This window comes from Eubalaena glacialis, chromosome 9 (assembly GCF_028564815.1).
Source record: "Eubalaena glacialis isolate mEubGla1 chromosome 9, mEubGla1.1.hap2.+ XY, whole genome shotgun sequence".
Lineage (NCBI taxonomy): Eukaryota > Metazoa > Chordata > Mammalia > Artiodactyla > Balaenidae > Eubalaena > Eubalaena glacialis.
The window spans coordinates 35,868,241-35,895,052 of NC_083724.1; the positions used below are offsets into that span (position 1 = coordinate 35,868,241).

Genomic DNA, 26,812 nt, shown 5'->3' on the forward strand with positions numbered 1-26,812 from the left:
GTCCCTGTCTCCTCTAACCATTTGACACACTGCTTCTCCAACATCGTCTTTCGGGAACGTTTCTGTTTCCTTTCAGACTGATTATTTCTGACTCTGAGTCTTGTAAGATGTCACTATTAGTTCCCAAAGGAAAACACCCATGTGTTTTTTTGCCTGCTTGAAATAAATACTATCTTAGGTCAGTTACCCATCTGTAAACTGGGAATAACACGAGATTGTAGGGATGCTGAGGAGGGTTAATTATATACAGAACATGTAGGGGTTGAGCAGATACACAAGTGCTCTGGAAGTTTTTGGCATAATACTATAGCATTACAATAATTTTGGCTTGCAAATTATACCCCAGCAGAGGCATCACATGGAAAAGTGGGTCTGACCCCATGGCCTGCTGAAAGTGAAATGGGAAAAATAAGTTGTGAAATATAACTTCTCTTCCTAAACCTTTGGAAGAGGCAGAGATCACTCTTCCATGTGCAACCCACACGCAGGGAACAAGTTTCCAGATCCTGGAGAAGACTTTCTGGCCCAGGGTGTCCTGGCCTGTTGCCAGGATCTGGCCATTCCTCCTTCCTGAACCTAGAAGCAGAGATGGGAAGGAAGGGAGCAGGAGAGGATTTGTGGTTGGTTGAAAGGAGGGGCTCGCAAGGAGAATGTCCTTGCCTTTCAGGTTTTCTATTTGAGCCTCTCTTACTTGTGGGATAATTAAGTGTTTATACAGTAGAGGAATGATTTAAAGGGTAATCTGAGATAGTTAAGTCTAGGGACACCCAAAATAAACATCTTAGCTCAGGTCAACTTCTGGGTCCTCTCACCATCCCCCAGACAGCCCACAAACACACACCCCCCCACATCATAGATTTCCTGTGAAATTCTAAAAAAGTAGATCTCAGGCAATGAAGGGGCTGTGTGGTTGTTGATATCTGTGACTATGGCATCATATAGTGGGTTTGTAAAATTTAACTGGCTCATAGAGGATGACAGTCCTGTCTGACCAGAGGGGAAGAGCAAATAGCTTGATCCTGAAGGGACAGTTTGCAGTCAATTCCACTGCTTCACTGTTTGTGGCTGAGTGGACAGAGCACAGGCTTCAGAGTAAGACCCAAGTAGGAGTCCTGGTTCTGCCACTTCCCCACGGTGGCCTCAGGCAGGGGAAGAGGCCCTCCCTGCCCAAGAGCCTCAGACTGCGAGTCTGACCTCCACCTCCAGTTCTGGCCAAAAGAGTCACTGGCCTTGCTCCCTGCCCTAACAGGTCCCACTTTTCCTACGGGATACAGGAAAAAATAGATTCCCCCAAAGCCCATCTATAATATACAGGTTGCCAGTGGAGGTAATTAATGATTTGGACTATCATCCTAATAAGTTAGCAGCCTTAGAGAATTTCTCAGGTGTCAATTCATACCTCAGGGTATGTCATATTCTGGAGCTTGATCAGCCTAATTCAAAGGAGCACCGGCTCTACTGGCAGTTACCTCATTTCTAGGCAGCTCCTCTTCCTCGGCAGAGCATATGCGGCCTCCCAGGAAAAGCTTTACCGAGCAGGCTGTGCTCCTCACTCGGCCTCAGTTTCCGCATTTTAATAATCAGAGGACGACCTTAAATTGCAAAGTAGAGACTAGTAGAAATGACACAATTTCGGCGCCACCAGACCGGGAACTGGCATCCAGGCCCACCTGGGTGACCTTCCTCTGAGCCTCAGTTTCTGCGTCTGTAAAATGAGGGCCCTGGATTAAATGGAGCCTTGCCAGCTTCTACAATCTTAGGCTTTAAACGTTCCCACAGCTCGCTCTGCCAAGTTGGCCGTGAACAGGGTTAAAGCCACGACTTCCTCAGAGGTGAAGAGGTAAGCAAACATTCCGACCTCCCCTTAGCTTGGCTCTCCAACTGGTGGGGGGCCGGACTCCTGCCGCCTATCCTGGCCGCAACCGTCATCTGGATTGCTAAAACGCTCATTTGCATAAGGATTCCTCCGAAGGTCTGGCACAGTGGGCTGAACCGGAGTCTTCGTCCCTTTAAGTAGGGAATAGACACCCTGTCCCTAAGGGGTCTCGGCACCGTAATTCCTCCAAGCGGGTCACGCTGTAAACTAGAAAAGCCCCGTGTCCCCAACAGTGGGGATCCCTGGGTAGCACAGCGCGCGGGTCCCGGGGAAGGGTTTGGCCTCTGCGCGCTGCAGGCTTAGGCTGGCAACCTCTCGCCCTAGGCGGCGGCGGACTGCGAGCGAGGCGGGGCCGGTTGCGCCGCGGGACCCCGACGCCCTCAGGCGAGACCCAGGGCCTGGCGCCGAGGCGGCCACAGGAGGTGGCGCGTGCTGAAGAGGGGAGCTGCTTCTGCCCAGGACCCGGGCGCAAGAGGGGCGGAGCCAGGGCCGAGGTCTGGGAGCAGGACGCGTGGGGGTGGGCGGGGCGGGGTCTGCGGGGGCGGGCTGGGGGCGGGGCGCGCGCTGGCCCGGGGAGGGCGGGGCCGCGGCGCGGGGCGGGCTCTGGCGGCCCGAGTGTCACACACGCGGCGGTTCGGGAGGCGGCGACAGCGGCAGCAGCAGGCGCCGCCGGGACGGGCACGGGCGCGCGGGCTCGGGCGGGCGCCGGCTGCCTCCTCCCTCCCTCGTCGCTTGCTCGCTCGCTCTCCGGCCCGCTTGCTAGCCGGCCGGGTGCCGAGCTCGCTACAGCGTTCTCGGAAAGGAAGAAGTGGGGGGCCGAGGACGCCGACAAGTTCCAGCAGTACCGGGGATCCGGGCCAAGGCGGTGGCTGCGGTTCCGACGGGGCAGGAGCGCGCTCCGTGGCGGAGCGCACGGCCAGAGCGTCCGAGGAGGGGGGCGCCCGGGCCTTTAGTTATCTGTGGGGCCGCGGCCGGATCCCATGAGACGCGCCCGCGAAGGGCACAAGATCCGAAGCCCGGGAGGCGCGCGGAGGAGGCGGAGGGCGGTGCTGCAGCGGCCGGAGCCCGGGAGTGGCCGGCAGGAGGCGGCGGAGAGAACTTGAACTTGGCGTCGGGAGCGGGCGCCCCGGACGCCCCTCGCCGGGGCCGGGGCGCCGAGGGACCTGGGCGGCAGCACTGCCCCCCGAATGGCCGCGGCGGCGGACCCGGCTCCCGCGCCGCGGCCCTAGGCGGCCTCTCGCCATGGCCAAGTGGCTGAACAAGTACTTCAGCTTGGGCAACAGCAAGACCAAGAGCCCCCCGCAGCCGCCGCGGCCCGACTACCGCGAGCAGCGGCGCCGGGGCGAGCGGCCCTCGCAGCCCCCCCAGGCCGTGCCGCAGGCCCCCTCGGCCACCTCGGCGTCCTGCGGTACGGCCGCCGCCTCCTGCTTCTCGGCCTCGTCGGGATCGCTGCCCGACGACAGCGGCAGCACTAGCGACCTCATCCGCGCCTACCGCGCACAGAAGGAGCGCGACTTTGAGGACCCTTACAACGGGCCCGGCTCGTCTCTGCGCAAACTGCGCGCCCTGTGCCGCCTGGACTACTGCGGCGGCGGGGAGCCAGGCGGGGGCCAGCGTGCCTTCTCGGCCTCGTCCGCGTCGGGCGCCGCGGGCTGCTGCTGTGCCTCCTCCGGCGTGGGCGCTGCCGCGTCCTCGTCCTCGTCCTCGGGCTCCCCGCACCTCTACCGCAGCAGCAGCGAGCGGCGGCCCGCCACGCCAGCCGAGGTGCGCTACATCTCCCCCAAGCACCGCCTCATTAAGGTGGAGAGCGCCGCGGGCGGTGCCGCAGAACACCCGGGGGGCTCCTGCTCAGGCGGCCGCACCTGGAGCCCGACGGCCTGCGGAGGCAAGAAACTGCTCAACAAGTGTGGCGCCGCGGCCGCGGAAGAGAGCGGTGCCGGCAAAAAGGACAAGGTAAGGGGCCCCTCGGCCTCACCCGAGGTTCCAGAGCCACTGTGCGCACGGGTAAACTGAGGCACCGCTCTAGTTTCGAGTTCCTACATCCACTCGGGCTAGGACCTTGGGGTCAGGCTTCTCAACGGTGCTTCCCAGTTCTGCCTCTGCACGCGCTTTGCCGCCGATCGGCGGCCTCCTGACACAGTCTCTTTCACTGCTGCTGCCAAAACGTCCTCTCTCTGAGCCCACAGCCAGGTGCCCGTTTCGGAAGTAGCCTGACGAGAGCGCCCCGCCCAGCCTTGCCCAAGAAAGAGACACCCAACTAGCCCTTCAGCCCCCCGAGAAGAAAAGTCAGAGAGGCAGAGCTGTCACGAACTTAAAAGCGTGTTTACTCTTGTCTACCTCCTCTTCCTCCTGCCCCTGATTCTATACATGGGAAACTGAGGTCCAGAGCTGGGAAGGGACTCGCCGGATATTACCCATTTCCGATGGCAGATTCAGACCGGCTGTCTTTAAATGGATATATGTAAATCACTCTAAACGCCCTGCCCTGACCCACCCCCCGCGCCAGGTTTCGAAATGGGGCGGCCTTTTGTACTGGAGCTGCACCGGGAACCCCCAAGCGTGCTCTTCCAGTTGCAGTGAGCTGGCCTACAAGAGCGCTCCACTTAGACCTGTCAGTTCCTCCAGCCGCGCATGGGAGGGGTCCGCCTACCCAGCCAGCTGGAAGGAGACCCACCCCTCCAAACCTCACCTTCCTTCCTGACCTTACCCCCACCCCATACAGCCCCAGGGATGAGGGGGACGATTTTGTGCAACCCCCCTACCTAACAAATCAGACCATCTTGATCCCCCACCTTTGAAGCAGGTTAGTTAATTCCAGCCAGATGGGGCCCTCTCCTCCCCCTTCACACTCCTGTGACACCCTCCTTTCCCCCATGAAATAATACTTGTTCTGTCTACTTCTGGTGGAAGGCAGTGTTTTGATTACATCTGAGGCCCAGTGCCTTGCAATGGCTATCAGGCCGCTGTCCCTCTTGTTCTCCTCTGGCCCCCTACCTTCTCCCAAAGGTAAACTTTTGCCCAGGTGTGGGCTGGGGGAAACTGATGGAGTCTGAGTTTCTTTTAGGACTGGATGTCCAGACAGGAGGGAGACAGGCTCCTACCTGCCAGCTGGTGCTTGGAAAGGGATCTTTTTTGTTTTCCAGGCAGGAGGAGTAAGGGGATGCCCCTCCTGATTTTTTTCTGCCTGACTTCCTCTCCCCAAGGTCCTAGGTCCCCCGAGTACCCCCTCCTCCCCCCGCTGGGTCTGCTGAAGGCATCGTGGGCAGTCGGTGGATTCCACCTCCCTCTGGGCCAGTTTTGGGGACATATCTTGGAAGCATGGACTCTGGGCTTCCTAAGCACCCAGGATGCCATACCTAAATGACGAAGAGCTGGAAGCCAGGTGGCCACCCAGGTGCTGCCTTGGGGACAGAGGAGGTTTCTCCGAGAGACCCCAGGATTATGGGTTTGTGGTTGATCTATGAGGGAAACGGCAGAGAGGCTCCCTGCTGCCTTATGTGTGGCCCAGGCTTGGCTAGGTGCTGGCCTGGGAGAACCTGAAGTCCCTGGGGATGGAAGGACGGCCCAGCCTAGCTCTCCAGAGAGATTGTGGCTTCCCCCGTTACTCCATGACCACCTCCCAGGTGGGCAAATCTCCTTTCTCTACCACGGCTTGTTGTTCTGCTTGCTCACTTAAGTCTTCCTTTATGGTTTTCAAAACTTTAGTAAATGTTTTTTCTAATTAAGACTGTTATAATTAAGACTGTTTCAAATACTGAGGAATAATAAGTTTTATAGCTGGAGTGTCAAGTGTGTTGAAGACTTGGCTTGTTTGTATTTCTTACAGGTCTTCTCTGTGCTCTCCCTTGCTGGGTACTAGAGCAGGGTCTAGTGAATACTGTGGCCCAGGCCGCAGTGTGCATGATAAGTGCCGTGATGGGACGTGGTCAGGGAGGACCATTATTATGGTTGGCTGCAGAAGAGAGCCTGGTGCTGTAGGGGACTGCAGGTAAAGGCCCTGTGGCTGGAATTCAGAGGTTAGAGTTGGGCAGGACCCCAGAGGGGCAGGGGGGCCCGGGTCAGGGAGGACCTTGAAAGCTAAGCACAGTGAGGGCCAGTGAGGGGGTTTAGCTGCTAAATGATGTGAGCAAATGTGGTTTTTAAAAAGATCTCTCTGGGGACTTCTCTGGTGGCGCAGTGGTTAAGAATCTGCCTGCCAATGCAGGGGACATGGGTTTGAACCCTGGTCCAGGAAGATTTCCCCATGCTGCGGAGCAACTGAGCCCGTGTGCCACAACTACTGAACCTGTGCTCTAGAGCCTGTGAGCCACAACTACTGAGCCCACGTGCTGCAACTACTGAAGCCCGCGTGCCTAGAGCCTGTGCTCTAATCACTGCAACTAGAGAAAGCCTGTGTGCAGCAACGAAGACCCAACGCAGTCAAAAAAAAAAAAAAGATCTCTCTGGGCTGCATTTTCACATACTAGGTTGTGACTTTGAGCCCTTTGGTCTTTTAAGAAGTTGTTGTGATCCTTGGAGTTGGAGGGATTGTGGCTACCAGATGTTCTTTCTAACGAGTAGGAGGGGAAGGAGCCCGGAAGGGTCATGGTATGCAGTGGTTCTCAAACCGGCACCCGGAGGACTGGTTAAAACACAGATTGTGAGACCCATCGCCTGAAGTGCCTGAGTCACCACACCTGGTGTGGGCCTGAGAATGTGCATTTCTAACAAATTCTCAGGTGATCTTTTGCTGCTGATCCTGGGACCACACTTAGAGAACACTAATGCAACAGTGGCTTCTTAACCCTCCCTCTGGGTCTTCTGGTCAGAGCTGCTTTGGGATGCAGACTCTGGATGCCCTCATCTCTGCCCTCTGTGTGGGGCTGCCTCCTAATCCGGGGCTAACACCCACCCCCCATTCCTGGCTAGGCAGCCAGGAGGCAGCCTGGTTTTCACATTATTTCCAGCCAGATAGCTTTTGGAAGGTCAGGCATACTGCAGATCCAGCCCTGAACACCCCAGAGCCCGCCTTCTGCCCCTCACCCACAGATCCAGGAAAACCTACTTCTAGCCCACTTAATCTCAGACCCAGCTTCCTTTTTTCTGTTATTAGGAGTTAGGAAAAGAACCGCTAGGACTGTTGAATGCCCCCTGCGTGCCAGGCCCTGTGTTTTTAACATCGGCCTGTGTTGAGAGTTGCTATGGCTTGGGAGTAGGAGCTATTGGTCCACAGATACTCCTTTCAGGGCCTCCATTGCCACCTCCCAACCAGCTTTATCTTTGGGGGGCCCTTCTCCTGCTTCCCTTAGTTACCTGTGCTTCCTTCTGACACATACTTGGGCATCTTTCTATTCTCCCAGGTAAGTCCGGGGGCACACACACACCTGGTCACGTATGCCCCACTCAGCCAGCCTCCAGTTTGGGGCATTTTCCCTTTTAGAATTATCTGTAACAGACTGTGTTTTCAGTTTAACCAGCTTTTCCCTGCACTTATTTTTGTGCTCAGAGATCTCTCGGTACAAGGGCGAGCTAGGAGGAAGGGAATAAAGGCTGCAAAAGACTTGGCAGTAATCCTTGGCCTAAGCCTCCGGAGGACATCTACACACATTGTCTTTTCATCATTTGTTTCCCAGTGTTTTTGTCTTGGGGAATTTAGTGAGGTCTTCACCTAGGAGGCAGCTTTGAGCTGGATCTAGAGACGGAAGTGGAATTTCAGCGCAGGGAGAAGGCTGACTGCAGCCTGCGGGAGCACTTAGGTGCCTGTGCTGTGAGTGTACATGCATACGTGTGTCCATATATGTATGTGTGTGGGCGTATGTGTGTGCAAATATATGTGTGAAACCTTAATGTGGAGAGTGTTCTCAGAAACCAGAGCTTTCTTGCCGTGGGCCTCACTTGGGGAATGAGAGGTGACAATGTGAGATACGTGGGGGCCTGAGTTTAGACCCCACGGGGGAATCCTTGAAGACTGTTGAGTCAGGAAAAGGATAGACTCAGAGCCATGGTTGAGGAGCATCCCAGGTTACAAACAGCTGCCACAGTCTGGGGGAAATGGGTTTGGAGTTAGGAGGCAATTACAATACAGTCCGAGTGAGACACAGTGAGGGCCTGAACTCCTGGGAAGAGAAAAACGAAACTTTAGTAGGTGGAAATATTATTCCTTCAGGTTGTCTTTATAAAAAAATAATGATGACAAAGAGGCCAGTAACTTGGTAGGTCTCCTTTTGTGCAGCCAAACAGGGCTCATCCAGTTATGTTTTCTGCTGAAGTCTTGTTTCTTTTATCATAATTAAGTAAATGTTTCCACTGCAACTGAGAAAGTCAAGATGCACCATGACATCAGTTCCCCAAGTTTTAAATACATGCTGATGTGTACCAACAATTTATATTTTGTCAGCATCCACAGAGTTGAGTTAAATAACATGTTTCCTAAGGAATAAATAATATCATGTTCAACTTTTTTTTTTTTTTAAACACTAAGCAAACAGTTTCTGAGCAGCGTGCTAAGCAGGGGGGAATTCAGAGAGAATAAGTGGTGACCAGCTTTCCAAGAGGGAAGCTTTTCAGTTTGTAGTTGAACACGAGCTTTTCAAGATCTAGTCTGGGAGACAGAGATGGGTAATGAGGCAGTGTTGCAACATGTGGCATGCCAGAACAGAAGGGTGTGCACAGGGCTGGGAGGGCCTCAACTCTGTGAATTCAAGGAGGGCTTTCAGGGGGTGGCAGCATTTGAGCTTCTCCATGCAGAAGCTTGTGCCAAGAGAATGGTTGGAGGCTCTGAAAGGTGGGTGTGGCAGGAGGTTGCAGACGGAGGTTGGAGCCACAACAGGAAGAGAGTGTCTCACGTGTCTTTGTGGGGAGTTGTGACTCGTCTTTCAGTCCTTTTCACTTCAAATCATTGATGTATAGCTTGATTGAAGCCAGGGTCAAGCATGAGCTGTCAGTCATTTCTGTTTGGTTAACAGCCACATTCTCCAGTTCTGAGAAAGTAATTGATTGGAAACGTAAGAGCCAAGCTTGGTAGCTGTGGTTTGGCTTGGAACACTTTCTCCTTTGAAGTCCTGTCCCTTGAAAGTAGTGTGAGAAAAACGCTGCATATCAAATCCAGTTGTTCCCATTGATTCCCCAGAAGAGAAATATGTTCTCCAGGCTTCAGGCTAACCACTTAATTGGTCATTGAATCCTCACAATCACCCGAGAAGGGGTTTATGTACTGTATTAGTTAGCTATTGCTGCATAACAAATCACCCCAAACTGTGGTTTTAAACCAGAGGTTAGCAAAGTTTCTTAAAGAGCCAGTTAGTAAATAATTTTAGCTTGCAGGCCAGACAGCCCCCATCACAACTATTCAACTATTCTGCCATTGTAGCTTGAAAGCAGACATAGACAATATATATATAAATTAAAAGGGTATAGCTGTATCCAGTCTTTATTTACAAAAATGGGCAGCTGGCCTGTGGTCTGTAGTTTCCAACCCCTGCTTTAAATGATAAGCCTTTATTATTGACCATGAACTCACACGTCAGCTGAGTAGTTTTTCTGGCCTCAGCTGGGCTCACTCAGGCATCTAAGGTCAGTGTGGAGTGTGTGTGCTGCCCCGCCAGTCCTAGCCGGGCTCTCTTACATGTATGGGGATGCCTGGTTTAGGATGGCCTTGGCTATATCAAGTAAGCTCTGTTCCATGTGGTCTCTCATCTTCCAGCGAGTTAGCCTGGTTCATATGATGGTGTCAGGGTTCCAAGAAATTACAGAAGCCCATACAGTTTCTTGAGGTTAGAAACTGGCCTACTGTCCCTACTGTCCCTTCTGCTGCATTCTGTTGACCAAAGCAAGTCATAAGGCCAGCCAGGATTCAGGGAGAGAGGAGGAGCTGCGAAGTCCCATGGCAGAGGACAGGGATACAGGCAGGCCATTAATTGGGGCCTATAGTGCTATTCCTCTACCATGGATAGTATTGCCCCCATTTTACAGATAAAGAAACTGAGGCTTAGAGGTAATAACTTGCCTAATGTCACGCAGCTACCAAGTGATGGGGCCCGGTTTATACCTGTTCAATCTGAATTCAAAGCCTGTATGCTTTTTATCAATTTGTTCCTCTCCTTTCAATGATTTAGATGGAGATAGTAAGACTCTGATTTTTTATTTATTTAATTTTTTGGCTGCGTTGGGTCTTCATTGCTGCACACCGGCTTTCTCTATTTGCAGCGAGCAGGGGCTACTCTTCGTTGCGGTGCGCGGGCTTCTCATTGTGGTGGCTTCTCTTGTTGCGGAGCATGGGCTCTAGGCATGCGGGCTTCAGTAGTTGCAGCATGCAGGCCCTAGAGCACATGGGCTTCAGTAGTTTTGGTATGTGGGCTCAGTAGTTGTGGCCCGCGGGCTGTAGAGCGCAGGATCAGTAGTTGTGGTGCACGGTCTTAGTTGCTCTGCGGCATGTGGGATCTTCCCAGACCAGGGATCAAACCCGTGTCCCCTGAATTGGCAGGTGGATTCTCAACCACTGCATCACCAGGGAAGTCCCAAGACTCTGATATTTACTGAAATGTGTGTTGCATGTCTCCTGCTCCCCTTCACTTAATGCTCCTCTTCTTGCACCCCCTCCCCCATCCCTTTCAGTCTGGGCTTTGGTGGTCCCCAAAGGCGCCCCAGAGCTGGCTTTTCTCTCTCCCTCCCTCATCTCCCTCTGAGTTCCATAAATGAGATGTTAATGCAGCACTTGAGTTATTTCATAGAGAAATTCTGCACACAGAGTTGCCACTTCCCAAGGGACAGCTGCACAAGATCACAAGATGTGTGTCTTGTAACTTACGTCTTCTCATTCAAGGACTGGCGAGGCTGTGTGTGCTCTTTTAAGAAAAAAAAAACTGGTATCTTGGCCCTTGTCAACAAGGGACCTAAGTTTCCTTGAAGGAGATCAGATGACCATCTTCTAATCTGACAACCTCAGAACATGACTGATTTCCCCAGACTGAACCCCCAAGACTTGACCTCGTCCTCTCCCCCAAAGCATTTCTGACCCATAAAATAGATGTTAAAAGGCAAATCTGGGGCTTCCCTGGTGGCGCAGTGGTTGAGAATCTGCCTGCTAATTCAGGGGACACGGGTTCGAGCCCTGGTCTGGGAAGATCCCACATGCCGCGGAGCAACTAGGCCCGTGAGCCACAACTACTGAGCCTGCGCGTCTGGAGCCTGTGCTCCGCAGCAAGAGAGGCCGCGATAGTGAGAGGCCCGCGCATCGCGATGAAGAGTGGCCCCCGCTTGCCACAACTAGAGAAAGCCCTCGCACAGAAACGAAGACCCAACACAGCCAAAAATAAATAAATAAATAAATTAATTAATTAATTTTTTAAAAAAAAGGCAAATCTGAAACAGGTGTGTTTTCCTCTGGCCATTTAAGCAAAGCTGAACCTGCCTGTGGTCGAGTGCTTCCTTGGGTAGTTTCACTTGGAGCTTTCTCATCTTGTGCTGAGAGAGCCAAGTAGTAGTGGCCTGTGGCGAAGGGGTAGGTCAGACTGGGCCCTAGAAAATAAATTGGGATTTGTGGCTTTGAAGCAGAGAGCTGGGTTGCTGGCTGGCTGATGGCAGCACCTCCGTCGGCTTTCTGAGGGGGGCTGTTCCTGCAGGATGGAGACAGGCTGCCGGTGGTGTCTGCCACACTGACTTGTAATTTGTTTGGCTTGTGTTGACTGAGAAATTGCCATATGCAGGCCACTGTCAGGAGCTGTGTGGATACAGGGATGAACCAGGGGTTGGGTAGTGCCTGCCTGTAAGGAGCTTATTTTCTGGTGAGGACACAGGAACCAAGGTTAGAACACAGCTCTGTATGGCAGAATTTATCTATGAACAAAGTGGTGTGCATGAGCTGAGAGCCATCCTGGCACAGAAGCTGTTCTGGGCAGAGCCTTGATTCCGTGGAGCTAAAGGAGAAGCAGGGTCAGGAGGAGGTTCATTTCAACTGGGGGAAGCAGGGAAGGCTTCTTGGAGGAGGAGGCATTTGAGTCAAGAAAGAGTAGTCACTCGAATTGAAGGAGCTTTCCATAATAGCAGTATTAGCCAGTACTTCCATTACATATACTCTAAGCCAGACATTGTTCTTTGTGCTCTACATGCGCTAACTCTTACTGCTCACCAAAGTCCCTTGAGGTGGATGCTACTGTCATTCCCATTTTACATATGAGAGCATGAGACAGAGAGGTTAAGTAACTTGTCTAGGGTCACCCTGCCAGTAAGTGGCAGAGATGAGATTTGAAGCTGGATTTAGGGTCTTTGTTTTGAACCACTGTGCCATATCACCTCAGGCTGCACAGTCTCATGCCTGAATTTTCTCTGCCTTATTTGTGGCTAGATTTAAACTCTTATAAAAATCCCGTCTGTTAGCATTGTAGGACCTACCCAAATTCCTACATTTGGGTGAGTATTCCACAGCTTAAAAGACACTTTCACACCCATAATTAATTTGATTCTAAGAGTCACTCTGTGAGGAAGGTGCTGTAACGCCCATTTTACAGATGGAAAAACTGAGGGTCTAGGGAGGCATGGAGCCCGCCCTGCCTCCCAGCAGGTACTGGCCAAGCCAGTGGCCAGGCTGTTGACCTTGTGTTCTGAGCCCAGTGCCCTTTGTGACGGGGTGGTGTGGAGGTGGTTTGGCCAAAGCTCCAGTCCACAGGAAGGGTGACAGCCTGATTGATTTCCGGTTCTTTCCGTGTTTTGATTCTGAAACGAGTTACTGAGATCATTAAGGAGCATCGACAGAGGACCTTGCTTCCACAATGGAATTTTCCTTCTCTTCCTGTTTGGTATTTTCCAGTAATATTTCTATTAATGTTTCACTTTCGGAGGCACTGGCTTCCTGAGAGTTTGCACTTTCTCAATTGATGAGCCAGGAAGAACTGAATTTTCCTCTAAATCATTCAGTTCCTTTCCATCTTCTCCAAGGGGAGCTCTCTCTGGATTTCCCATTATGCTGTAGAGGAAGGATCTTGGAGGTGGGTCCAAGGGATGGAGAGAGAATTAGTCAGGGCCCTGGGGAATGACTCAGGCCCCGAGTTTTCCAAGCAGGACTTAAGAGTTATGGTCAGAAAGGGGCTTCCCAAGGCCGGGGAGGGGAGAAATGACTTGATAGGTGGGTGGGCTGGGGCGGGGGTACTGCTGGTCCACTGCTGGGCCTTCACTTACAGGCTGGACCCCGAGTCCTCAGCTGGACCATGAGAGCCCACACCAAGTCCTTTCTCCTCATTCATTCATTAAACAGACATTGTTGAGAATGGGCTACATGCTGGGTATTGTTCTATTTAGATGCTGGGGATACAGCCGTGGACAAAACATAAAAATTCATGCTACCCTGAGTTTGCCCTCTCATGAGAGGATTCAAGCAAATAAAGTATGTCGGGTAGAGTGTAGAGAAAAGTAAAGCTGGGGTGGGCCTGAGTTTGGGGTGGGGTGCTGTTTCAGATGGGTGCTCAGAGGGCTTTGCTGAAGGGTGTGATGGTGTGATTCACACGGCTCTCGGAGAGAAGTGCATTCCAGGCAGAGAGAACAGTCAGGGCAAAAGTCCAAGGCAGGAGCACGCCTGGCTGCTTCAGGGAGATTGGCATGACTGAGTGGAGCAGGTGGAGAGGAAGTGGGGAGACGAGTTCTGAGAGGTGGGACAGGGAGGCTGAGTGTTTCGGGCCTCTCTCGCTTTATCTCTGGGTGAGATGGGATGTCAGTGGAGGTTCTGAGCAGAGGAATGACGTCATCTGGCTTTTGGGTTTTGAAAGGATCACTCTGGCTGCCTACTGGAGAATAGACTGGAGGGGACCAGCCAGGAGGCCAGCTGGGAGGACACCTTCAGCCATGGGAACTGGGGTGCTAGCAGTGGGTGATGAGAGGAGACCAGATTCAGGACATGTCCTGAAGGTAGAGCTGCAGGACTTCCTGACAGATGAAATGTGAGATGTGAGGGGTGAGGAGAGTCACAGATGACTCCAGGTTTTAGCTTGAGCAGCCGGGAGGGTGGATTGTCATTAGCTGAGATGGGAGGACCCTGGAAGTGCAGTCACAGTCCAGCCAGTGGAGTTGAGCCAGCAACTGAGTCCTGGGACTAAAAGCCAAACACGCTCTGAGAACCCAGAGAAGGCATGGGTGGCCTCTGTCTGGGGCTGGGGGAAACCACCAGGAAGAGGAAGTCATCTGGGAGGTGGGTCCAGAGGAAGGTGCACATGGGGCATCCCAGACAGAAGGGGTCCTGTCGACAGTGACTGAGATTGGAAAGGGACCCCCGCTGGGCGCAAGCAGGTGTGGCCAGAGCCTGGGGATTGACTGGTGTAACTGCACGTGATAGAGGAAAGAGGCAGGGAGTTGGATGTGAAGGGCCACCTGCCACTGGTCAAAAATTGCCCCAGTTCTCCAAATTGGGAGGCTACCTGCTGTGTTGTGTGCCTCAGCTGGGCACCAGAGCAGGGTGAAAGGAGGCTGGAACCTGCCTGTTTTGCTAAGCAGAGCATTTCATTACGGAGCACTTGTGATTGTTGCGAATGTTCTTTCTCATCTGGGGCTCACCAGTAGGTGGGCTATGGGGAGGAGGCAAACAGAAGGAGGAAGAAAGGAACTTTCCTGGTTTCTACAGGCCACAGCTAAACTCTAAAAATGAAAATGACCAGAAAGTTCTTCACAGTGAAGCTTCACTGTTTTGTGGGGCATGCACTCCCAGAAAGCCAGACAGCCTCGTAATCCTCCCGGTGCATTCCAAAGCCGTGCATGTGATTTGGGGCCCGCGTGGCATTCGCGGAATGACGCAGCCCCTACCTGCTCTCCCGTGTGGGGCAGATGCGAGTTGGCCGTGTTCTAAGGCTGTTCCTCAGAACAGCAAGCTTGGATTTTTTGATATATTTCAATGTTTATCTCTGTGTTAACTTTTTTCTTCCCCCTTCAACAAAACTAAGACAGGTTTGGTATAGAAAATGCTGATTAGCAAAACTAAAATAGAAACCAACTTTAATTCTACAATTCAGAGAAACCGCTGTTAACATTTCACTGTTTTTCCATCTAGCCTTTTTTTCAGTGCATATATATGTGTGTGTGTGTGTCTGTGTATATATATATATATATTTCCCTTCACAAAAATTAATATTGTGTGTATCTGTTTGTGTTCTTTTTGATTAAAGACATGGAAAGATGTCTACATTGTCTTAAACATTCAACAACAGTAATTTAATGTCTGTATAGTATTCGCTTTGCTTATTTAGGCTCTCCCTAGTTTTCACTAATTTAACAGTGCTATAATGAACATCTTTGTAACTTAATTCTTTGCATAAATAAGTCTGTGATTATTTCTCTGGGATTGATTCCCAGAGGAGAATTGTTGGGTAGGAAGATAAAAATTTTGATACATTCTTTCAAATACTAGAAAGACCTTACAAGTTTTCTCCTGCTTTACTCTAATGCAATTTAGTTTAATTTGCAGTTTCTTAGGTTATTAGTGCATATGTTTGTTGACTGCTTGTGTCTCTTTTCCAAAATGGTGTACTTCTATCTGTCCATCCTTTCTGCCATAGGGTTTATCTTTTTATTGATTCGTAAGAGCTCTTTGTGGATTAAGGATGGCAGCCCCTCGCCTGCCGTTTGGGTTGCAGGGTATTTTTTTTTACAAGTTCGTAATTTGCCTTTCGGCTCTGTATCTGGTGATTGCTTTTGTTGTTTACACTGAATGGTTTTCTGTTGCTGAATCAGTCGATGTTTCTCATGATTTTTGAGTGTGCTGCTTAGAAAAGTTTTCTGTACTCCAATGTATTTTCTTCTAATACTTTGATGGTTTCTTTCTTTCTTTCTTTCTTTCTTTGGCTGCGTCAGGTCTTAGTTGTGGCACATGGGATTGTTCGTTGCAGCACGCAGGCTTTTTTGTTGCACTGCGCGGGTTTCTCTAGTTGCAGCATGCGGGCTTAGTTGCCCTGTGTCCTGTGGGATCTTAGTTTCCCTACCAGGGATCGAACCCACGTCCCCTGCATTGGAAGGCAGATTCTTAACCACTGAATCACCAGGGAAGTCCCTCTTTCTTTTTTAACGTTGACATTTTAATCTGGAGTTTGATTTCAGGGTATGAGGTAGGGTTTTAATTTTATTTTTCCGAATGACCAGTCTGTGTCTGGACATCCTCTCCTCCTTGCTTGCTCTGTGAGCTGTCTGTATTTCTTCAGGTGCCTTTTTAGACTTCAATATTTTGACTCCGTCTTGCCCTGACTGCGTTAAGTTCTCATCAGCTATTATGATAATGATGATTTCACCTTGTCTTTATAAAATGACACCTTCCGTCTGTAGATACCCATGCACTTATTATACATTCAACTCCTGACACCTGAGGGAAGTAACTGGGTATTAGCACTTCATCTTTGGATGCCATACCTGACGCGGTGGGTGGGATGAGGCCAGAAAAGCTTTGCCTCACCTCTACTGGAGTCAACTTCCCCCTCCAGGACCAGGGGGCCGGCTGTCTAGGTATATTCAGTGCAACCACTTACTGTTCGCCCTGCCTATGTAGCCTTATCTGGGTGGGTCCATTTCAGCTTTCGCACGGTGACTTTTGTGGAGAAAGGGGTGCAGCATTCAGTCATCCACGCAGCAAACATTTTTTAGATACCCACCACGTTCTAGCGCTGGGCTGAGTCGTGCAGACCATCAGCAATGAGTAAGCCCCGGCACTCTAACTCAGAGCCCAGGAGGGGATATTGGGAAGGCCCAGGAATATCTCTACTGCAAGGCAGAAAGTGTTCAGTGCCAGGATACAGAGGCAGGTGATGACTGAGCAACAAGAAGCATTGGAACCTGAGGTGGGCACAGGCAGCACTGTAGTAGACCATGGGTAGCAGAGCTCAGACTGGAAGGATGGAGAGGACTTGAAGGTGTGGTATGTGGGGACCATATTATTTTGGTCATTTAAATTTTTTTCACACCCACCAAAGTCCAATGCAAGTGACATGAATTCACAGAGTTCTTCCCCCACCCGCCGACCTTTTCTGTCCCCTCAACCCAGGTGTCCTATGTCTCCAATTAGTGAGAGACCCTTTCCGAGGCTCTGTTGCATGTTCTTCTTTTCCTGGCTCAGGCCAGTGTCGGGATAATCCATCCTGCAGTGTCTGCTGTGGGGTTTGTGACATTAATGAATTGGTGTTGATGGAACAGATTAAATCCAGGAGTGTTCACAGTGAATAAATCAAGGAAAAAAAGATGCAGAATTTTCTGCATGAACACGGATGAACATTTTTATGGTTCTAAGAGGCTGAGGGTGTCTGCCTAATTCACTATGCTGTGTGTCACACCATGTCAGTGAACCCTACCTAGACCAGCCCTGGCAGCACAAATCACCAGGAGAGCATTTTTCAAAATTTTTATTTGCCTGGGCTCCACCTCACACTAATTACACCATGGTTTCTGGGGATAGAGCCTAAGTATCAGTACTTTTGGAAGGTCCCCATATGATTCTGATACGCAGCCAATGCTGAAAGTTGCTGTCCTGAAACTTAGTTTGGGGTTCCAGGGGAGCCTAGGGATCATCCAGTCCAACCCTCCTGCATCCGTGCCTGAAAACTTCCAGTGATGGGGGGATTTGTCACATGACCACAAACTCCTTTGCACAGCTGAGCTTTCAAGTTTTTTCTGCTGTTCCCTCCAACTTAGTACAGGTTTGTTGAGTACCTGGTGTTTATGGGAGCTCTGCTGACTGACCTCTTTCTCTCTGTGGATTCTGTTATTGTTTTAGTTGGAGGTCAAGCAGAACCAGTCTAACCTTACTTCTTCCACGTGACGACCCTCAGATGTGTGATCGTATCTTCAAAGGCAGAGGGAAGCTGCAGGCTGTAACATTTCCCCACAGAGCCAGATTCCCAGCCAGGACACCAACTGCTAAGGGCAAGTACCCTTCAGCATCACGAGTGTGGAGGGCATTGATGGACCCCCAGTCCAGGAGCTTCCTGGGCAGGAAGTGGCAGGCTGGAGCAGGTTCTGCGTTGGGGGGCTGAGGTTGACACTGAGGAGTTAATCCTTCTGAAGCGTGACCAGATGGGGAGCAGAGCATCGTTGGATTCGATTCCCAGGTGGATTTTGGGGGTCTCAGGGCAAAGAGAGCAGGAGAGCAGCAGTCAGGAGTAGATTCCGGGGGAGCGGGTGGGATCTTGCCATCAGGACCTCAGCGCTGAGCAGGTAACAAGCAGAGCAGAAGCTGCCCGGCTGAGAGCGGCGTGGTGTCAGGAGCCAGGTATTCTCGGGCCAGGTGTTTGCCCTTTGTGGGGGTAGCCGGTGACGCTACACACCACAGGTGCCCAGAGCTGTTGATCCAAACACGGCAGGACCCTAGGGGTGTCCACTGTGGTGATGTGAAATGAGCACTGGTTTTGGGGTCAGAAGTCTGGGCTCAAATCCTGGACCTGGTGCTCAGAAGCTTAGTAATTTGGGATTAGCTTCTCCGGGCCTGGAATGCCCATCTGTCCTAACATGGGCATAGTAATAATAGAGGGTGTTTCCTGACCCCTCACTCTGTGCCTCGTGCCTGTGGGACACTTTCTGTGTGTGATCCTCACGGCCAGTCTTTGAGGTGGTCCTGTTAGAATCCCCTTTTTACAGATGATGAAACATTCTGGAGATGAGGTTCAGGGGCAGTACCTAGGGTCTTTGTGAGGATTTAATAAAATTATTTGTTTAAATGGCTAAGCACAATGCGTGGCATGTAGGAAGAGCTTTATGAATTCTTTTGGGCACAGTCTGTCCTGGGCCTCAACCCAGCCTCGAACTCTGGGCTTCTTATAGCCACAATCAAGCCAGTGGGACTTCCTTTCTGGCCAGGTGAGGTTGTCCTCAAAAAGTATCCCTGTCCTTATCTTGACAGTCAGTTTGTGGTTGACCTATGATTCTCTGCAGTGGGAGAATAGAAGTAAAAACTCTACCTGGATCACCACTCTGTTCTGAGTGCTTTATGAATATTAACTCACTGAACCTCATGACACCCTAGGATGTAAGTTCTATTGAGTCCCATTTTACAGATGGAGAAACTAGGGCAAACAGATGTGTGGGTTGTTTTTTTTTTTTAAGTACTTTGTCAATAGGTGACACAGCTAGTAATGAGCAGAGCTGCAGGTGGGGTGTGAAGCCCAGGAAGTTAGTTTGGCTTCTGTCTGCCCTTAACCTCTATGCTACACAGCTATAGGGAACAGTGACAGAGGTCAGTTCTGTATCATCTGGTTGTTCCAAAACCATGAGGCCAGAGCCATTTAAAAACCATAGCTCTCTGCTGTTGCTAAAGCATCTGGTTTGGGCCAGGCACTCTCCATATGTCTTCTCAGGATAATGCTGCCAAAGTAGCATCAGGAAGGCTTCATGGAGGAGGTGGCACGGGAGCTGGGCCTTCATGGATACAGAGGATTTGGATATTTAGAGATTTGTGGATGTTAGGAGGACATCCTGGGAGGGGCGTTGCGAGTGGTCCGAAGTGACTGAAGGAGAGGCTGTGAGAAGATAAAAGAGAAAATATACAAGAGTTAGAGATAAGGCCAGGTGATAGAAGGCCCGAGGAACAGGCCACAGAGTTAGGTCTGTCCTCTGGTAATGAAAGGTGATGGAGCACCCGAGTGACAGGGTCAGATCTGGGCTTTAGGAAAAACCTATCTGTCTCCATCTTAAGAGGATGGGTTAGAGAGGGTTGGGGGAGGGAGGCCTAAGCTGAGCCTGGGGGTGGGGAGCCCCGTTAGGAGGACACCAAATGCTTTAGGCAAAGGCAGCAAGGGCTTGACCCCAGTCTGCATTCTTTATTTATTTATTTTTTAAAATATTTATTTATTACTGAACAGCTAGCTCCTCTATGAGGGAAGTTGTGTGGGGTGAAGGAGGTAGGAGAGCATGCACTGTTTGTTCTGGGGGGCCGCAGAGCTAGTCACCTGACCTTGAGACTGAGGTTCAGCTCTCCCATCTGTCGACAGCACCTCGGGGAGTTGGAGGCAGCCCAGGATGTCCGGGCAAACGATAGCAGGTCGAAGGAGCCACAGTAAAGCTGCTGCTGGAGGCTTCAGAAGAAGGGAATGCACAAGGGAGAAGGGAGTGCTGGGGTTCTGGCTGCCACTAGGATGCTGACCTTTAGAGGACATCCTCCACAGGAGGAGCTCTGAGAAGCAGTAAGTGCTCAGGAGGCTTTGGGTCCCCAGGGGGGAAGAAACATTAGCCTTGATGAAGATGTTTGCTGGGCTCAGTTGAAGGGTCCCCTGAGGATCCCTGGCCAGTTCCTCTCATTCATGGCTGAATCAGAGGCCCCTCTAGCCAGCAGAGCACGCTTCCCAATTCCTGAAGAGATGCTTTGTAAATAAAGATCTAGGAATAATGTGCCATCAGGCCAGCTCAGGGGGCTCTTGCCACATGCTTGGGGCACACGCTTGGGGAATTCAGCTGTCATTCAGCTCCTCCTTGCTGGGCTTCTGCAAGGCCTGGGATCCATCTGAAGGCCATCTGTGGCGTGACTGTGAAGTGACAAGATGGTGGGAATCGGTGTCATCACTTCCGAGTCACCCACAGGACAGCTGAGAACATTGTCAAGGCCTGGATCACACACGCAGGCCTTGGGCCTGATGTTGTCAAAGTGCAGATGCCCAAACCAGGCGTGCATCTGGGGCCTTGCCTTCCTTCTCTTGTCCCGCCCCACCCTGATTTTTGTGTGCACCCTTGATTCTGGTTCTTTATCACCCGCAGACTAGGGCAGAAGTGGGCCTGGTTTTGAAAAAGCTGAGGAACTTTTCTCCATCCAAGCAAACCCTTTGTGTTGAGGAGTCCTTAAACTTATTAGACATGAAGCCTCCAGAGGAAGCAGAAATTGCTTCTGACGGCTCACAGAGATCCCTGAATGAGGAGTTTGGAAGTAAGAAATCAGTGGATGAGGGTGAGGGCACATTTTTGGGGGGGGGTACTATTTAATTCCTCTCCTAAATTAGAATGCCTTTCTTTATACCTGTCAGATCCTTTGGGGAATGGTTATTCCAGAAAATTTCGTAACTTCTTTGCTTTTGATGGTTTCTTCTGGTTTTACCTATTTCTCTACAACCCAGCAAGTACTTTGGAACATTGGATTCCTTCAAGTTCAGAGGCTACAGTTCTGTCTGTGCTCAAATATTTCTTACTCTGCAAGTAAATTTCAGTTGTACACCTTCATTCAGTCAGAGGGTCATTTTAACTGGGACATTGCTGATGGGTGGGAAGGAGACTTTAAATTTATAAAGGGTACTGAAACAAAACAAGAAGTTCATGCCGTCTTGTGTTCCCCAGACTTTTCTTTAAAAAATTCGGAAAGGGAAATCAGGGCTTCCCTTGTAGGAAGAAGGAAGGCTTCCTTAGAAGATCTGGATTTTTGAATTTCAAAGGCTTGTTTGAATGTGAAATCTAAGGTCATCCTGTATTCACAGTCTAAAAATCAGGAAGAAGTGAGTTAGATTGTCATTATTAAGTTTATCCCTGCAGCCACTAGAGACATGACATTTTCTATTCCTTAGTTCTTTTGTGGTAAAAGAGAATCTTACCCATTGCTGAATAAAAGACCACTTGAGCCCTGTTGCTGAAGAACTATGGCATGTTTCCCTGCATTGGTCTGTGGTTGGATGGTCAAGACTGACAAACATTGACAGGTGGACCCAGAATCACAGGATGTGTCTCAGGGATTTGTAGCAAGCTGTGTGTCTTTTAGATCATCATGCACTCGATTTTAAAACACTCCGGAATGCCCTCTCCGATGCTGGCCTAGGGACCTGAGAGCAGCAGTGTGGAGCAGTGAGAGAGCACTGACTGTTCAGGCTTAGTCTGGGTTCAAGTTGAGGGTCTGTGACCTTGGGTAAGTCACTTGACCTCCCTGAGCCTATTTTCCCATCTTTAAATGAGGGTGTTTATCCCTATCATGAGGTCAGCCAATAAGGCCACTGTAAAAGAACCTTATAAATCAAGGTTGCCTTAAAAATGTTGTAGACTTGGTTCCAGGTCAGAAAGAGTAACGGGAAACTGAGGGAACAACACAGAGAAGCTGAAAAGTTGCTACTCTCTGGCCCAGTGGTTCCCCTGTTAGGAGTTTATCCTAAGGAGAGAGTGAAGAGAGTCACAATGATTTAGCTACCAGTATCCTACAGCATTTGGAAAAACAAAAAAAAAAGGAAATTACCTAAATATCCAACTGTGGGAAATGGCACATGCATATGGTGGAAAGGAATGCGGCCACCCAAAGTTGGGTTGAGTAACTCAACTGCAGAAGAGTCAAGAGGGGAAAGGCTCACCACAGAAGACTGTAAAAGTAGGGTATAAGAAACCGAATAGTTGTAGTCTCCCCCTACCCCATTCCCACCTACACAGGTAGAAAAAAGGCCAGAAGTAAATAGACCCAAATGTGGATAGTGGTTGTCACTGCAAGGTTGGATATTTTTCAATTTTTAAAAGCAAACACTATTTAATCACAAAGGTACATTTTTTCCAAGTAAATTAATGACATGGCAAAGGCAAGGGGAATGGGAAGGTGAGCCAGTGCAGGCTCTCTGCCTCCCAGCCAGGCTCTGCCCAACCTTGTGAATGAGCAGTTGAACTTCAAAGCCAGGGCAGAGAGAGCGTCTCATTGTGTTGGAATGTGGGCGATGAGGCTCACAGGAAGTGATGACAAGCCCTTTGTTATATAAGCTCACCAGGCTGGCTCGGCGGTGCCAGCGCTGGCCCTTGGTGCCCGATCAGGACATCATCTGTCTGTGTCTGTGGTCACAGCCCTCTTATCGGAACTGCGCAGCCAGGCACCGGAAGATACAATGCACACCCTCTCTTCCTTTACTCCCACTGGCACATTTACTCCCACTGGGCTATTGCATGCAAGGAGAAAGGCCAGCGTGAAGGAACTTACTGGCATTATTTACGACCAGGGAAGGTGTGGGGATTTTCCCTTGACCCTTCGGAAGACATCTATCCTGGCTGCCTCCAAAAGCCAGGGCTACCTGCCTTCATCTACTTCTGTTTCTCGGTTCCTATTGGTCTGTGCTGTGTTTACAGCTGTGGTCCTGCTGAAGGAGTTAGTCCCGGAAAGAGGGGACGATTCCCTCGGGCTGGGAACGTGGCTGCTCCAAAGGCAGATTGCAATTTCCCTCTCTGTTAACTTCCCTACAGCAGGCAGGCCGAACCGGGCCATGCACAGGACAGGTGCCCACAGAAGCCGTGCAGTCTTGGAGTTTCCTGTATGGAAGGGTGTGTCCGTGCAAGCGCTGTGGCTAAAGATAGTGGAATGTTGAACCCATTGCACTTGCCCTCGCACCAGAGATTCTGAGCTACTTTATATTGAGAACCTATTGTATGCTGTACTCTGCTGGGTGCTTTAGGTACAACACTAAACTGTAATCCTCCCGGGAACTCTGCAAGGAGGTTATTGTCCATTTTTTGTATAAGAAAACAGACTCAGGGCAGGGGACATGGCCAAGGCCTGTCAAATTTCCGTGTTTTTATTGACATTCCTGTCTTACTGGATACCAGGGACTCAGCGTGTACTCATTTTTTATTTACACTCGCAGCTCCTGGCTCAGAACTTGGAACACTCTAACCACTCTGGATGAATTGAACCTTGAGACTCCATGCTGGGTGGCTTTGGACAAGTCCCTTCTCCTCTGTGGGCCACAGTGCCTCCATTTGTAATGGCCAGGTGTTCTTCTCTGTCAGCAGGCCCCGTCTTTTCCAAAGACTTTCCAGGACAGCCATCCCCAGACCACAGATTCCTGTGGAATGCAGTTGGTCTTATAAGAGGTCTTTTACTATCAGGCTGAGGCCCGAACATCAGATGACTGTTGTCCCCAGTTAACGAGACACAAGAAATAAAGTTGCGCAGCTTTATAATGAAACCACATTTCTCACTGCCATTTCAGTTCACCCAGTGTTTAAGGCACACGTTCTGCCCTTGGCAGGCTCATGTGTTTCATTCCTTGGCCTGATCGCCCACCTTTCACCTGAATTTTTTTGAAAAGCCTTGGGTAGTTTCCAGAAATTAAATCCACTCTAGAGGACGGAAGATTTACCACCCCAAGATGTTTAAAGAAGTGTGTGGCCTCCTCTGGGGGCCCTACTCAGAGAGGAGCGCAGAGGGGCTTTGGGAACAAGGTTGTTCCTCCCAGGGGGACCCCTTGTTCTTGTTTGCATGTGTCAGTTCCCACGCCTCAGCAAACTTTCCGTAAAGGGCCAGGTGGTAAGTATTTTCAGCTTTGGGGACAACATGCAGCCCCTCAATTCTTCCCTTGTTGTTAGAAAGCGGCCATAGACAATATGTAAATGAGTGGGTGTGGCTGTGTTCCAATAAAACTTTATTTACAAAAATAAAACTTTGCAGACGTCTAGTCTAAAATGTTAGGCACATCTCTTCATAATCACAGCCCATGTTGACTTGTTCCCTCTGTGTTTTGTACATACTTGTTTTGACCTCCTGATTGTATGGAAGCTCCCCTTACCCCCACCCCAGCTCCCACCCCTCCCCACACCCGTGGGTTTTTTGCAAGCTGTCTCTGATCTAGACATGCTATAAGAGCTTTCATCAATACTCAGTTGCACAGAAGTAGCCCACATTCTCATGTCAAAAAGTATGTCTTTTAAAAATGCACCATTTTTTCCTACAACTGTGTTGTCCTGTGTAGGGTCTCTTGTTGTACAGTCTGGCTCATAAAGATGTAGGAAGTTGATATATTATCAAATTGCTTACTGTTACAGATTTTTTAAATGCTGTCAGAAGAAAATCCCCATCCCTGACGTCCCATAGTGCTTGAGTCTTGACTCTTCTGGCTGGTCCTTCATCTTCTGTCTTTCAAAAGTGACTCCAGTCATGTCATTACTTAAACACTCTCCATAGCTTCTATCATGTCTAGACTCATAGTGTGACATCAAAGCTGACCCTTACCTCTGTGAAAGGCTCCCTCTTGCTCCATGATTCCCGGCCAGCCAGTTGGAAATTGCTTGCCTTCTGCCAGGATTTTACCTCCATGCCCTTGTATCTTTACCTGTAATGTATCTTTATGCTCCTCATCCTTCTCGGTGGGAGCACCTCACACAGGGCCGGACCTGGAGTGGGCCCAGGAATGCTTGTCAAATGAGTGGCCTCAGTGAGATTGATTGAGGGCCCAATGTGCTCTGAAACTCCTGGAGTCCCCAAACCTCCAGTGACTCCAGCACAAGGAAACACCCAAACCCCAGTGCCCCCCAGGGCAGCCAGCACACTCTAAATCATGGCACCCAGCGGGCCTCCAACAGGCAGAGTGGCTTTTGTGCCCACCTTTGTGGTGTGGTAGTGAGACTTACAGGAGGGTAGGGAGGTGGGCATCTGTGAAGGGCAGCTTCCCCTCCACAGGGGCAGGTGGGAGTGATGATAATAACAGTTACCAAGCCCTGAGCACCTGCTGTATGCAGAGCTCTAAGCCAGGGACCTGTATGTGATCTGCACAGGCTTCAGGGCGGTGGCACTTAGGGATCCTTCAGCTCCTTCAGCATCGTGCCCAGCACCTAGTAGGTGCTCAAAAAATATGTTTTGAATGAATAAATGAATTAGGCTAGAAGGAGGTTTTTCTGGAAAGATTTGTTGTGGCCAGATGGAAGGGCCACAAATGCCTTACTAAGAAGTTAATTGAACCTTTGCTCTGTAGGCAGTGGGGACTCAAGGACAGGTTTGTGCAGGGAGGGGCATCTGTGCAACATGTGTCACGCTTACCCCATTATTTGCCCTTTCCGGTGTGGTTGAGATGCCAGATAATGAGGTGTTGGGCTGCACAAAGCACTTCCTTGTGCCGGAGAGAGGCAGGGCCGGCCTTGAAGCCAGTTGGCCACCGGCCTCCTCCCTGTAATTCATGTGCAGCGGCAGGTGGGAGTGAGCTGCCAGACAGAGCCAGGGCTTGCCTGCCTCTCCAGGTCGCCGCCTCGGCTTGCTGGCTTCAGCACAGGGGCCGTGGCCCTGACGCGAGGCCTGCCCCTCTGAGCTTTCCCTGCTGCTAACATGTTCTGGGAGGATTAAAGGCAGCTGGCTGGCTCTTCCCAGGACTTGCTGACTCAGTTGATGGTTCCTATGACAGGGGAGGGGGGAGTACCATTGCCTCTTGATTTCTCTCCCCATGTCAACCCCACCACTCCAGCTCTGCATTCCCAGGCTGGGTCACCTTGGGCTTCTCCCGTCTAAAGGCAGCTGGTCCCACAGCTAAGTGCTTTTGCCCCCTTGTCCCCCAGAGACCACTTTTCCAGGGAAGATGCAACTCATTGTTTTTAGGTTGGGAAATGCACAGTCAAGATGTCAGTCCCTGGAATCTAAGTATGTGGAACCGTTACTTTGTTCATAGGGGGCTGTTTTAGTGGTTCAGGTCCCTACAGGTGTACTGGGTAAGCCCCCTGGCGTGGGCACGGTGAAGAATGCAGAACAGGGCATTGTGGACTAGGTGGAGACAAGCTGGGGGGCAGGGCAGCAGGCACAAGGCGTTCTACCACGCAGCAAAACGATCAGGGTCGCAGGGGCATCTGATTGATTGATTGTGGGCAGGAATCTGGGCAGGTTCCTTGGAGGACGTTTCAGTCTGGCCCCGAAAAGTGGCTGTGGGAAGAATGAGAAGTACTCTAGGCAGAGGGCACAGCTCGGCCAAAATCGTGGAAGTCAGCAAGTACGGCTGGGGTCTGGTGGGAAAGTCATGGGGCCGGAGCAGGCGGGGCTGTGGGTGACCTGGCAGATGGAGGCCTTCGAGTGGCTCTGAGAGCCTGGCTAGAGAGTTAGCCATGCGGTTCTGTAATGTAGTAATGGGTCTGAGGGGCCCCTGGCTGGGCCTCTGTCACCCAGGGACCCATTGAAAACCCAGGGCCTGGCCCATGGTGAGAGTTAAGAGGAATTTGACATCTAGGCTGGGCTGGGTTGTTCCAGGAAAGCCCATGCTTGGCCAGGCTGAAAATGAGCCCCTGCTATTCTGGCTGTGACATCTGCTTCCTTGGGCT

The 26,812-nt window shown here is 50.8% G+C and overlaps 1 protein-coding gene across 1 annotated transcript in view; it reads left to right on the top strand.

Annotated features, from left to right (window-relative positions):
- The first annotated feature begins 2,619 nt into the window (after nucleotides 1–2,619).
- Nucleotides 2,620–26,812, top strand: part of SHB (SH2 domain containing adaptor protein B) — a 132,388-nt gene continuing 108,195 nt past the window's right edge. Inside the window, exon 1 of the mRNA XM_061200213.1 lies at nucleotides 2,620–3,829. Within this exon, the coding sequence (XP_061056196.1) occupies nucleotides 3,119–3,829 (711 nt within the window). The 5' untranslated portion in view covers nucleotides 2,620–3,118. The remainder of the gene's footprint in view (nucleotides 3,830–26,812) is intronic.